At 36.7% G+C, this 13,582-nt stretch overlaps 1 protein-coding gene across 2 annotated transcripts in view; it reads right to left on the bottom strand.

Moving 5' to 3' along the window:
• Positions 1–13,582, bottom strand: part of LOC145260626 (uncharacterized) — a 163,133-nt gene that overhangs the window by 31,756 nt on the left and 117,795 nt on the right. The window contains exon 1 of one of the 2 annotated variants that reach the window (XM_080118940.1): positions 10,052–11,303. The exons of the other annotated variant lie outside the window; for it this stretch is intronic. Within the exon in view, the coding sequence (XP_079975066.1) occupies positions 10,052–10,078 (27 nt within the window). The 5' untranslated portion in view covers positions 10,079–11,303. Of the gene's footprint in view, positions 1–10,051; positions 11,304–13,582 lie in introns of those variants that run through there. 2 annotated transcript variants of the gene reach the window in all.

Genomic DNA, 13,582 nt, shown 5'->3' with positions numbered 1-13,582 from the left:
TAAACAAACATCTAAGTAAGTAGGATAAGACCTGTTCTATATTGCTACGACGTAATGCTCACAAAAATAACTCAAATATTTCAACGATTCGCGCCGCTATTTATATTCCTTTGCATAAAGGCAATTTTTAAAAAATGTTTCGGCCATTACTCAGGCTTTTAAAATGTTATAAATTTCACAACCCCCACATTTTAATGAAAGAAAACTATTTTAATCCGTTATTAAAACTTTTTTTTTTTTTTTTTACTTCCACGTGCAGATACTTTTGCAACTACCGCCATCTGAAGTCAACGCATGGAACCGTGCTTCTTATTCACCGGCGTTTTTTTTTGGTCGGTTTTCTAACGCAGCCCGTGGGATACATTACCACAGGACTACCTCCTGGTAGATTGCAAATATCGCCGTTAACTCCAGTATTAAATTCTCGCGATATACAGTAACATATCAAGTAATGAAACTTTCCATGAGTAAAGTTTCCCCCCCCCCAAGAACTGTGGAACACAATAGTGCAGGGCTGCTTTCCCGCTGACTATGACATGGTCGCTTTCAACCCTAAATAAGTTCTTATATAATTCAGCCCTACCCAAGTTCCATCTTACCGATCATCACGACGTAGTATCTCCGTCTACTCCACACTAATTAACCCTTGTCCTAGATTGTGCTTTGATAAACGATAACCTCCAACCTCCACTCCTCGTAAAAATATAACTTTTTTTTTTGGATGGCATCCTCGCAGCGTTTCGGCCGATATACCCCCCCCCGGATATTATTCAGCTGAATATTATCAACTTTGAGAATATTTATATCAAACTCTGAAATCAGTAAAGAATTTCGGACATAACCTTTTACTTAATCCATAGAGATTACTTGTTCTTGTTCTCAGTCATGTCAGAGTAAAAGTCTCCAAGTAATTCATAATCGTGGCCTTAATATCATCTGTACTGAGGCTAGAACAGATGGACATACAGTACAAGAGATGCAGGCACAGACAGACAATGCGAGAGACAGAGGCACAGACAGACAATGCGAGAGACAGAGGCACAGATGGAGGCAGGCAGACAATTAAGATAATTTGATCAGAATTAAAGGAAATATAATTGGCGAAATTCGTGCGCAAGCTCTCGCAGTTTGCTGTCGGTCCTGTCACTTAAGCCGGGGAAACATGGACGTGACATATGATCACCGCATTGGTCACTTTATGCAAATTTGCTAACCAACTTAATGGATCGATACGACGCAGATTACAGCAGATGGTCAGTCAATTGGGTCTAACCCACACCACACTCACCCACCCGCCTTGCATAACAAACCTAATAGAAATAATTCGCTACGTTTAGTTTATTCGCTAGCAACGTCTTGAGGGGGAAAATAAAACATAGGACAAAATGTAAGGGCGGTGACGGTGTGGAACGATAAATACATTGATATTTTATATGTACATATATAATATCAATGTATAAGCCCCCCCCCCCGATCGAACTAGACACACGCATGTATAGAAATTATAATAAATGAAAATAAATACGGCTATCAATAAAAAGAGGATACAATGTCTTTCCTGGTGTGTTTTTTTTTTTTTTTTTTCACGATTCTTTTTACAATATTACATTTGTTATGTTTCACTCTTCCTAGGAAAATTTCGGGTTTTCTGCTGAGTATACGTCTGAAAGATTCGACATTACCAAATATTTCCGATTGTTCTTCGTAAATGAAACGGGCCTGTAAAATGTACCTGAACTCTGTAAGAAAGGTTGTTAAAGATTAAAAACCATGGAACTTGGAAAATAGCGAATTCATCTTCAATTATATATCATACACACGACAGAGAGAGTGACGAGGGAGAGAGAGAGGGGGGCAGGCAGGCAGAGAGGCAGGCAGAGAGAGAGAGAGAGAGAGAGAGAGAGAGAGAGAGAGAGAGCTTATATTGTAGTTTCCTGTATGTACATTCACTGAAATCCAGTGAATATCAAAACGTGCTCAATGACAATCAGAACTTAGTTATAGTATATTTATTTATACAAGCATTATGTGCGTACATGTTTTTGCTGCAACGCCTTTCGAAAAGGCAAGTCTTCAAGCGACTTTTGTTTCCTATGAAACCTGCTTTTAAATAGCCCTTTCTATTATACAAGGTTTTTCCGTTCGGAGTTAGGGTCATAGTAATATAAGTATGTGCGATCATCGAGTAATGGGTCAAATGTAGGAAATGGCTAAAATGGGCTCTGATCGCCTCCAAACTACACCACACGCATCGATAACATCTAGAAATAGAGGGATAAAAGGGAAATAATTAAAAGCAAAAACAACGGAATCTAAAATAAAGAGACCAAGGCTTTGCTTCAGAAGGAGTGCTACGACTTCTGACCCTTCTCTCACTGCCCCCCCATTCTCCTCTGACCTGAACCTGCTGGACTACTTCGTTTGGTCATACGTCGAAACATCACCAACATGACCTCCTACAACACCAAAGCCAGCCTGATCGTCGCCATCTGCCGAGCTCCCGCCGGCGTTTGTGGAAAAGGCATGCTCCCAGTTCCGGACCTGTATCGTGGCAGTCATCGAGACTGAAGGCGGCTATGTTGAATAGATGTCAGTTCTACTGCATAATCAAGTTACCCGAATTGATTTTATCAATAAAAGTTTTAAAATAAAGCGGTAATGTTGTTTTCTGTAGGGGCGACACTTTTATCGTTCCACCTTGTATAGAAGTGATTTAAAAAGTAAAATAAGAAATACGACTTGGATGCCATCAGCTTGTATGGAAACAAAAACAAAGTTTAGTGTTTACTATAGTCCATACGCATATAAACACTTCAAAAACGTTGTTAGATATATAAATGTATATTTACGTATGCATAGAAATAACACTCGTAATCAAATTTTGCCATGTTCCAATGGCCTGACATAAAATCAGCTGTCTTTGATATGACAGGGGCGCGTTTGAAATGAAGGTTTCTGTTTAAAGCACAATTGAATCATGATACTTGACGTTTGCATTTTAAACTTGAATTCAAGCCATTATATATAAACAATAATTTTATAACATCAACAGTAGGTTCTCTACAGTGCAATGTAGACTACAATGCATTGTGGACTAAGTCACTGCGGAGAGGCATGCTAGGATTCCTCTTGGTACACCGCGATAGTCCCAACAAGAGCAGGCAATTAATCGGTCTGATAAAAAAAAAAAAAAAAAAAAAAAATGGCCGATTTCGATGACATATGATAACAGGAGGGTGAAACATTTGATGGTCATTCAAATCCAGGCAACGTCGGGTCTCCCTGTTTAATATATATATATATATATATATATATATATATATATATATAGCGTGCTGTTTGACAGTAACAAAATTTATACGTTGCTTGAAACAAAATAGCTAGTAAAACCCGAGGGGCCCCTTTCATCAGGAGTTAATCGTTGATAATAAAATAAATAAATATCTCCTAAGAACAGACTTAATGGGGTATACGTGTAAATTTTACCGAAAGAAAAGGTAGGGGGAAGGAAAGGACGGTGGGAATCCGAATAAAATAAAATATTTACAATATAAAATACTAGCATTTCAGCCCGGCGTTGTCCGGGTGTTTGGAGGTGTATGTTAAGTAAAAAAAAAAAAAAAAAGGGTCAACTTTTTTAATTTTGACCTCTATTATGACCCCTTAACATTTATTGTTTGGAGCTCAAATCAAGTTATTAAGTTAGATCCATGTCCAAGGAACCTATGTCTAAAATTTTAAGTGTTTAGACCCAAAATTGGCGGAGGAATTTGTGTAGAGTTCTCAAAGGTCAAATCATTGAACCTTGACCGCTTAACAGCCAAATTTCTGGCTGAAAACTGATCAAAGATTTTTCCAAATCTCACTACCCTGTATATCAAATCTCGAGTCTGTAGACTTAAAATTGACAGTTATTGCGTAGGGAAACACACACACACACACACACACACACACACACACACACACACACACACACACACACACACACACACACACACACACAACGTTAACGCTTATAGATATGTACAAGTGGGGGGGGGGAAGGGAGAGTTAAAATATATCCTCAAATAAGTCCAATGACAAATTATATATATATGTGTGTGTGTGTGTGTGTGTGTGTCAGCCACAAGCACACAACGTATCAGTGACCCGTTGAGCAATAGCCGCTACCACTATCTATTCTACAATCCTTTAAGATGGTCTAGTATCAGAAACTAAAAAGGCTTCATACTTCTATATCAACCTTACTAGCAAAACTAGTTTCCCTCTGCTCACATATTGCTGGTAGTATATATTAGGATCAACCATATACGGTACTACCCGCCCCAAGAAAAACGCGGGGGTAATGCCTGGGAGGATGGTATCATAAAGAACGAACATATACTACACAACAACCCTTACCAAATGAGGTGATAATTTATATCGTTGTGAACGGACCTATATTAGACTACCTGCCCCTCCCTTCCAAGGAGGAAATATTGCCTAGGAGAATAGTAGAATAAGCAAACTCCCCCTATTACCTTTTTCTTGCAGAGGAAACGTTTGTAGTTTTTCTCTACTTTCGTTATTTTCGTGGCAGATGCTCGACTGAGCTTCAATCTATAGTCTCCCTGTAATCTAGCTACAACCACTGTCAATTTCCCTTTCTCTAAATCAAAAACTACACGAAGCTTCCATGAGCAAAGTTTCTTTCACAGAACTGCCCGTCTGTAGAACACAAACACGGGGGGCTGCTTCCACGGACGTCTTCAAGCCCAATGTAAACAAATTCTTGTTAATCAGCCTTCTTAAATATTTAAATTCTGCCCATCATCACTACCAATATCGTCTCACCGTTGACCTGGCACTCATTTAACCCTCATCCTCGAATGGCCTTTATGTCTTGATAAGTGATGACAACCTAATAAGAACAGAAGAGATACTAGACTACTTCATCTTCCCTGAATTGAGTTGGAAGATTCAGCATAAGTCTTTGTTTGGATTTGAAACGGACGGTACTGATGTGGTCTTAATTTGAGATTATAACACACACACACACACACACACACACACACACACACACAAGCTCTATTATACAAGATAAATTTTGTGCATCTGTGGAAGTTCGTGCCCTATGGACTCCTAAACGGCTGGGCCGCCGATGTTTTTGAAACTTCACACAAATGTACTTTATTTGCCTGGTAGTGTTCTTAGATAAGTGCTGTATGGGAATGCCTTCGATAAGTATCGATAATCAAACTAATCAGATTAAACAAGAAACAACTTTGACTAAAGTTAACACCTTATACAGCCTAACATCACAAGTGTATTCGAAAAGTTTTATTGTACAAGCAAAAAGACCCGGCATATAAAAATCAATAGGTTCTTTGATATGACGGGGGCGTATTCGAAATGAATGTGTAGAACACAATTGAAGCATGATACTTGACTTTTGCATTTTAAACGTTAATTCAAGCCATTATATATAAAAAATAATTTGATAAAACTAGATTCTCTACAGTGCAATGTAGACTACAATTTAATTTAAACTAAGTTACTGCAAGGAGTCCTGTAAAACTTCCTTCCAGTGCAACCGCGATGGATCCCCAACTAGAGCAGGCAATCAATCAATCTGATTGAAGAATGGTCGATTTCTTAGATTTCGATGACAATTAAAATATGGGAGGGTGAAACATTCAATTCCGGGCAATATCGGTTCTTCCTGCTAGTTATATAAGCAACGACCTTGTGTTTAAATTTTACGAGAGAACAATGAAACAAAAAAGGAAATGTTATCTTTTTTATGTGCATTCATGAAATTGCTAAGTATATGCGTACAAGGTGCGCGTGGATTTGTTTACGAGAGAGAGAGAGGGCGGGGGGGGGGGAGATACTAGTTTAAAATGAAACATACCAACGGAATATTTTGAATATCTTGACATAGCAACAAGTTAGTCACCGGCAAGATTCAACCGGCATGTATCATTTTGCGCTATCCCAAATATTCGAAGCACAAATTCCTTTTTTTTTTTCTTTTTAAATGAAGAGTTCATTCTACCTCTTAATAAAACGTATTCCTTCAACTGAAAGGTTTTTATTTTTTTACCTATCCTACAATACAAGGTATACATAATATGTTCACTTTTTTTTTTTGGTAGGAACTTTTCCATTTGTGACTAGAGTTCCTATTTACAATGCCCCCCCCACCACCATCACGTGACAGAGTTATACACCAGGGTAGTTTTTTTTTGTTTTTTTTTTTTCATGTGGAGAAAAAGGGACACAAAAATTGTCTCAGTTGTGAAGGATTTATCCTCCACCGAGAGAGAGATCAAGAGATTGAAGTGCAGCATCTGGAGAACAGATGGTGTTTATTTGCTCCCCCACCGAGCAAATTAGGCACAAGGCCGATTTTTAATGTGAGGAGTGAAGGGAGGGGGAAGGGAAAAAAGGGGACCAGCTCCCGAGAGGTGGGAAATGGGAGCTGGTTAAAGGTCAAGCATGTGGGGTTGCCCCCACATCTCGTCTTTGCTAGTCATAGCTAGTCATAGCTTGCAGTATCTGCCGGAACAGATACTACACTTTGATCTTGATTTAGAGTTAGTCGTAGGGTGAAGCGATGGTTTTATTTTTGGGAAAGCTGTACCAAGTTTTTGTCATGAACCCTCCTACCCTCACAAAGAACGCACAGAATTTATTTCTCATGACTTTGGTTAACTGCCCTACAAAGCTAGAATGATCCCCAAATAGAGAATCGTCTTACGTGGAAATTGATCCTGCTTCCTAAAATGTTTTTGTTTTGTTTTATATATATATATTTTTAGCGTGTTCATATGCAACGGCCGGAAACCAACGTATAATCTTATTCAGGAGGGGGGGGGGAGGGAAGGGGCGATTTAGTTGAGGGCGTTCATGTACAAATTTATTTGAAAAGGGCTGGGATTTGACGCATTAAATAATCCGGCGAACTTGTACGAGAGTGCCCACCCCCTAAAAATGCGTGTTTTCATCCCCGTCCCTTTTAGGGGGCTTCCGACGATTATCATTACAGACTTCAGTATCATATTAGCAGGAAAAAAAAATTAATGACTTTTAGGAGAGGGTTCACGTTCTCGTTATAATGATCTACTTTATTGCTACCCGACTTGTTGTCCATTTCTTTACCGAAATGTCACGTGATTAAAACGTGATAACGAGAAAGTGAACCCTCCCTTCTTAGAAATCATTAAGTTTATTTATTTATTTTTTTAAAGCTTTTTTTTTTTCTAATATGATTAAGTTTGTAATCTATGATAATCGTCAGGATGAGGGGGGGAACAAAAAACAAAACAAAAAATAAAAAAAACGTAAGGTGAAAAACCACGCATTTTTAGGGGGTGGGCACTCTCGTACAGGTCCGCCAATAACCCGAAAAGGGTTGATATTCGGTAAAAAAAAAAAAAAAAAAAAAAATGATCACATCTAGGGAGAAACTGCTCAAGGCACCCTAAAAACCGGCTTCGAAATCTAGTAGGTGATCTAGTCTCACTGCAACCTCTTTCCCCATTATCTACTATATCGTTATTTTCATGACAAGTGCTCGTTTGAACTTCAATTTATGGTCCCTCTGCAAAATTTTCACAAGCACTCGTCTAACTGCAACCACTATCAACAATTTTCTCCACTTTCTAGCCAAGCCTAAATCTAAACGCAAATTCCATGAACAAAGTTTCTTTTTTAGAATTTCCCACCTGTGGAACTGTACCGTGGGTCTTCGGACAGTGCGGCCCGTATTCTGCAGTACCCAATTTAACAATCAAAAGATGCCGTAAAAACTGAATTTAACGATAATCCCGTTTCACGCTCGGTCAATTGAACAAATGTTAAGAATGACTTTGGTACTTTACGCTGTTGCATTTTCAAAAATTTCATTAAATATGAACTTAGAATTAAATAAAATTAATATCTAAATTGCTTTAAAATATTTATAACCAAACAAATAAGCAAAAAAAAAAAAAAAAAAAAAAAAAAAAAAAAAACTAGAAAAGTACCTTTATTGCCTTTGGTAACAGTTATTTGTTTACTTTTAAAATTTTTTTTTTTTACTCTTTTCTGCTATAACGTTTCTTGAAATCGCTGATTTGTCACGGAGATCGAAATGGAGAGTACTGGAAATCTGAGGAGACTTGTTATCACTCAGATTCCAGGGAACACTCACACCCACGCGCAGAAGACACGCGGGAAGCAGTCACAATTTTATTTGATAGCGATATGCGAGACTCGGTTGAAAACGGATATTTTAGGAACGTTTTCTCCAGAGTTCCGTAGTTTGCGTCAATTTCATTGATAAAATGGACTGCAGATTCGTAGTGGAGCGGTTTCTAAAAATAAATTCAATAGGATTGAGTTCTATTGTTCGCGTTAGTTTCCCAAAGTTCTTCCTAGAATTAGGTACTTACGGAATGGAACTAACGAGAATCAAGCAAAAACTTCAGACATAGTCCATACTAGTCGAAGAACTGTTCTCAACAATCAGTTCGACAGAGACCGAGACCATTTCCGTGGCCTTTTATCTGTTGGTCTATGGTATCAGCCCTACGAGACCCACTCTCGATAGCATTAATTTCCCACTTTGAGGAAAATTTGAATTATCGCCAACTGCCTGAGACGCCATCACCAGGAAATACTGACGAGACGCTCCTCAGACAATCTCTACAAGACCAAAGTCTCATTTCTTTAAGAGTGCTCACTTAATCTTCCTGCTATGCGTCACATCTTATACGAGATGTTAATAGGTAAAAGTTAAGATTAACGTCGATGGAGAGATCGTTCGAAAAGATAGTTTGTATCGTCAGCGGTAAAAAGTAAATGGCGACCATTGAAAACCATTACAGAATACATCGAATAATAAAGTATAAAAGCTACTTGTCGGCGACAATTTTTAATGTGATATTCGTTTAAAACAGATCCAAATATTCCTAAAATTTATTTTTTTGGAAGGAGAGTTTTTTTTTTTTTTTTTATTGGTACACAACTACATTTTGACTAAAGAACACGCACGTCTTATTCCGTCGGGTTAGTCTATAACTTTCATTTTGTCGCCATTTTTGAAAAACAACGATAATACCAGTATACTTACTAATTTAAAGCGTTTTTTTTTTTCAGCTTTGTGTAATACTAAAAATAGATTTGGACTCTAAAACTTTCAGCAGGAAATACAATCCCTTGGGAGTAACATAGAATACGGATCGTGCTGAAATAACATTTAGAAAGCCGTTCTTAAGACGAGGAAGGTGTGGTAATCTGTACGTATTCAACGAATAATTTAATAAATGGTGGGCCTGTACGAGAGTGCCCCCCCTAAAAATGCGGGGTTTACAACCTTTTCCGGCGATTATCAGCGATTACAGACTTAAGTATCATTAACAGAAAAAAAATTTGAAAAAATTAATGACTTAAGGGGGGGGGTTCAGTTTCTCGTTATAACATTCTACTTCATTGGTACCGGACTTACTGGCCATTTCTTTTACCGACGTGTCACGTGATTAGAACGTTATAACGAGAAAGTGAACCCTCTTAAAAATCATTTATTTTTTTCAAATTTTTTCTGTTATGATTATTAAGTCTGTTATCTATGATAATCGGGGGGGGGGGGTAAGCAGTCTCGTACAGGTCCACCAAATAAACAAAAGACACCGTAAAAATTAAACTTAACTTGAAAATCCTATATAAAAAAAAAAAAAAAATAAAAGCACGGTCCGTATTCTGCGTATCACAATTTTTAAGCGGCCTTTTCAAACAATCTGTTCCCGACTCTAATCTAAACATTTACCCAAATATACAACAAAAGTGTTAAATTTTTACGACGTGCTCCAGCGTATTATAAACACCCCCAGCCTCCACACGTTAGGAACGGCTTTCGGAATAACTCCCGAACCTCGAAAGCCGTTCTTAACATGGGGAGGTTGTAGGTTGTTTATTCCGGAAGCCGTTCTTAACTTGGGGTGGTTGGGAGTGTTTATCATACGCTGGGGCAGGTCATAAAAAAAGTACCACAAAAAATAAAAACAAAACTTCATGAGAAAGTACTTACCAGTAAAAGTAGAATTTCGACGTACATACTTTTTTTTTTGTTTTCTTAAACTTTTTTTTTTGTAGGTATATATATATATATATATATATATATAATATATATTTAGGTTTAACAACAAACCAAGGTATTTATCTTTTTTCAAAAAATTCCACTGGAATAATTTTTCTTGGAAACAGGAAATCAGGTTCTAAACTCCACAAAATAGAAACAACGAATACGCAACAACATTAGAACGTGTCGATCTCCGAAGACATGTGCGCAGGTCGCAACTGCGGCTTTTTTGAGGTGCGTCGAATTAAAAGCAACAAATGCGGGGTTCTGTTCGATCGCAATTGGATGGTCAATACGTCACGATTAACAGACGTATGTATGCGTCTGTATGTGTCTTGCTTCCGTAGCAAGTTTATTGATAAAAAGGTACTCTTTTTTTATATTTTATTTTAAATAATGTAGTGACCGAGTAATATATATATATATATAAGCTAAATAGTTTGCTTTTTGTAGCTTAACTCCAACCTTACAGTGAAATAAATAAATAAATAAACGAGTCTAATTATAATATTATGCAAATCCAATTTTGTCCGTTAGTCGCTGACCAAATTAACGGCCATCAAATTATTTGCGAACGCGCAAACTAGTTTAATTTGTTAAATCGAAAAAGTCTATCTGGCGACGGCTTCTGGTTTCAAAATCGGAAATTGAAAGCGGTGTTTATCAAAGACTATTTCTTTCGAGACCGTTGTAATAAGTTTGTTTATATCATTTTTTGTATTAGATAGTTATGGCTATGGAATAACTTATGTAAATAATTTTAACAGATTTTGTTACAAATTATTATTATGATTATCATCCAGATATATCAAGTGTGTGTGTGTGTGTGTGTGTATGTGTGTGTGTGGTTTGGTCTGTGTGTAAGCGCGTGCGTAAAAATCGAACAAAGTAAAAGTTGACTTGACTCTTTCGGCGTTTGGTCCGCAATGAATTGAAAGTTTTCGAGATTTTTTTTTTTTTTTTTTTTTTTTTTACTTCTCTCTGTCGTTCCTTCCGTCCGTCCCAGCGGCGTTTCGGTCGACAGTGCCCGTTAACATAATGTAGAATTGTTTGAATCGAGAAGTCCTTTATACTTGGGCAGACCATCTTGAAATTCTTCTTCTTCTTCTTCCTTTTACGCACGCACTAACACATGCACGGATTATTTACAGCAACGTACCAGGACAGTGCGCGAGTTACGAGAGAGAGAGAGAGAGAGAGAGAGAGAGAGAGAGAGAGAGAGAGAGAGAGAGAGAGAGAGAGAGAGTACTAGTACTTCTACGAAAGATTAAGAAATTCATTTGAATACAACCCAAGCTATTAAAAACAAAAACTTAAAAAAAAAGGTCGGTACTTGTGAGGGAGCTAACGATTTTTTTCCTTTTCTTCTTTTACGTTGCGAGGAGGTGGGTGTGTCTGTTTCGTAAGTTACTAAAAGAAACAAAAACGAAATGTGTGTGCATTTCCTTATAAGGGCATTTAAGACACGCCTTCTTTTCTTTTTATTTTCGTTTTCTTTTATTCACTATTTATGTGTGTTTTTTTTTTCTTTCATTCTTTTTTTTTTCTCACAATTTTACTACATCCGCCTACGGAGGTTTCTATTTTAAACATTTCGTAAAATATGCGATATATGAAACAAACGTTTTCAATTCAAGGCCGGCTGGGGGAGGGGGTTATATTCTTATCAATACCGATGCTTGGGAGTCATGGGCGCCCACCCAACAAAGAAACAGAAAACAAATCTTTTATTAATATATAGGTAGATCTAGTACTAGCAGGACCTGTGGAAATTCCATAGCAGCATCTTTCATATGTAATATGTTGCTGTTGGGCATTCTGTGGACGTTCAGCGTGAATGGCGACCTCGCGATATTATTGTAGACCTTTTGCTAAAACTGTAAAAGTATTTTTTTTTACACAGGAATAACCACTTATCAAGGCCTGAGGGTCACTCGAGGATAAGGGTTAATGGGTATACATTAGTCAATGTGATTATAGCGTAGTAAAAATTAGTAGTGGGAATTTTGTAAACTGGATTACTTAGGGGGACGGTTCATCAAGATCTTGTTTACATTGGACTTGAAGACAATCAGATTGTAGTCAGCTAGAAAGCAGGTAATCGGAAGAGTTTCACAAGCGTGCAGTTCTAAGAAAGAAACTTTGTTCACGGAATCTGCATTTAGATTTAGGCACAAATAAAGAGTGTGGGGAATTATTGATAGTGGTTTTGGTTAGACGAGTGTTTTTCGTGAAAGTTTGGCGAGAGGGGACATAGATTGAAGCTCAGATGAGCACTTACTATGAATTTACTGTTAGAATATATCTGATTATCACGGTTATAAGAGTCTTTGACATATTTCCATTGTATGGACACCCGGCGCGAACGGAACCCCCACGATATCATCATACCATCTTTAGATAGAACAGATACTATACTTGGATCCAAGCTAGAGGACCAGGAGGGTATATTTTAGTTTCACGTATTGCCCAAAAGTTACATTATTATTATTTGTTTATTGCATTTTCTGTGATCGGTTGATCCTATCCATACTCCTGTAATATTTTTGTGTACTGATATTCATATCAAAAACCGTTTTTGTATTTATTTAAAAAGAGAAATACAATTTTCTTATACATGAGTCGTAAAATTGCATTCATCTGCAAAAGGTCTATAAGATTTGAATATTCTTTTAAACATTCATTTTAATTAATTCCCTATTAGCTTTTTTCGATTTTCTCATGGGATGATCATCTTTAGTTAACTATTACGTGTAATTATATTCATGCAGCTGTTCTACATGATTTATACTTGCGTAATATTTGCGTAAAAAGTTTATAGTAAACACAAAACTGTTTCTATATATATTTATGTATGCGTATATATATTTGTTTAAAAAATTGCCTACCGAACTACTCTGTCAGTTTTTATCAACAGACATGAAACTTCATATGTAGGGTATTCAAACCCATGCGAAACTATATATAAGGGTTTCAGCCAGGGTAAATCGGTGCAAAAGGGGAAGGGATGGAAAGGCGAGTTTGAAGTATTTTTATAGAAAGAATATATATATATATATATATATATATATATATATATATATATATATATATATTTCCTGCCCTCTGATGAGAAGGAGAGTATTTCTTCGAAACTCCGCGGATTAAGGACTATCCACTTATCTTGTGCTTCCTTTTTTTTAAAATTAAATATGTTTTTCACTCTTTTTAAAGATGTCTTTTAACATGTTTTATTAACCATTTGTTCATATTATAAGCTCTGTTTCCTTTTCGGTTTTATTGAGCTTTTCCATCTGGTTGAGATAACTTTACCTGTAAATTATATATAGGACCCTTTAATATTTATAATATATTTTAAGTTTACCATTTTGATTACCTTCGTAAACTTATTGTAATTTTTATTTTTTTAATTTTATATATATATATATATTTATATAGTAATTTATAAAATATATATGGCGATTAAGCTACACTGAATAT

The sequence above is a fragment of the Euprymna scolopes genome, chromosome 36 (genome assembly GCF_053919585.1).
Source record: "Euprymna scolopes isolate OS-2025 chromosome 36, ASM5391958v1, whole genome shotgun sequence".
Taxonomy (NCBI): domain Eukaryota; kingdom Metazoa; phylum Mollusca; class Cephalopoda; order Sepiida; family Sepiolidae; genus Euprymna; species Euprymna scolopes.
This window is presented reverse-complemented; position numbering and strand designations above follow the sequence as displayed.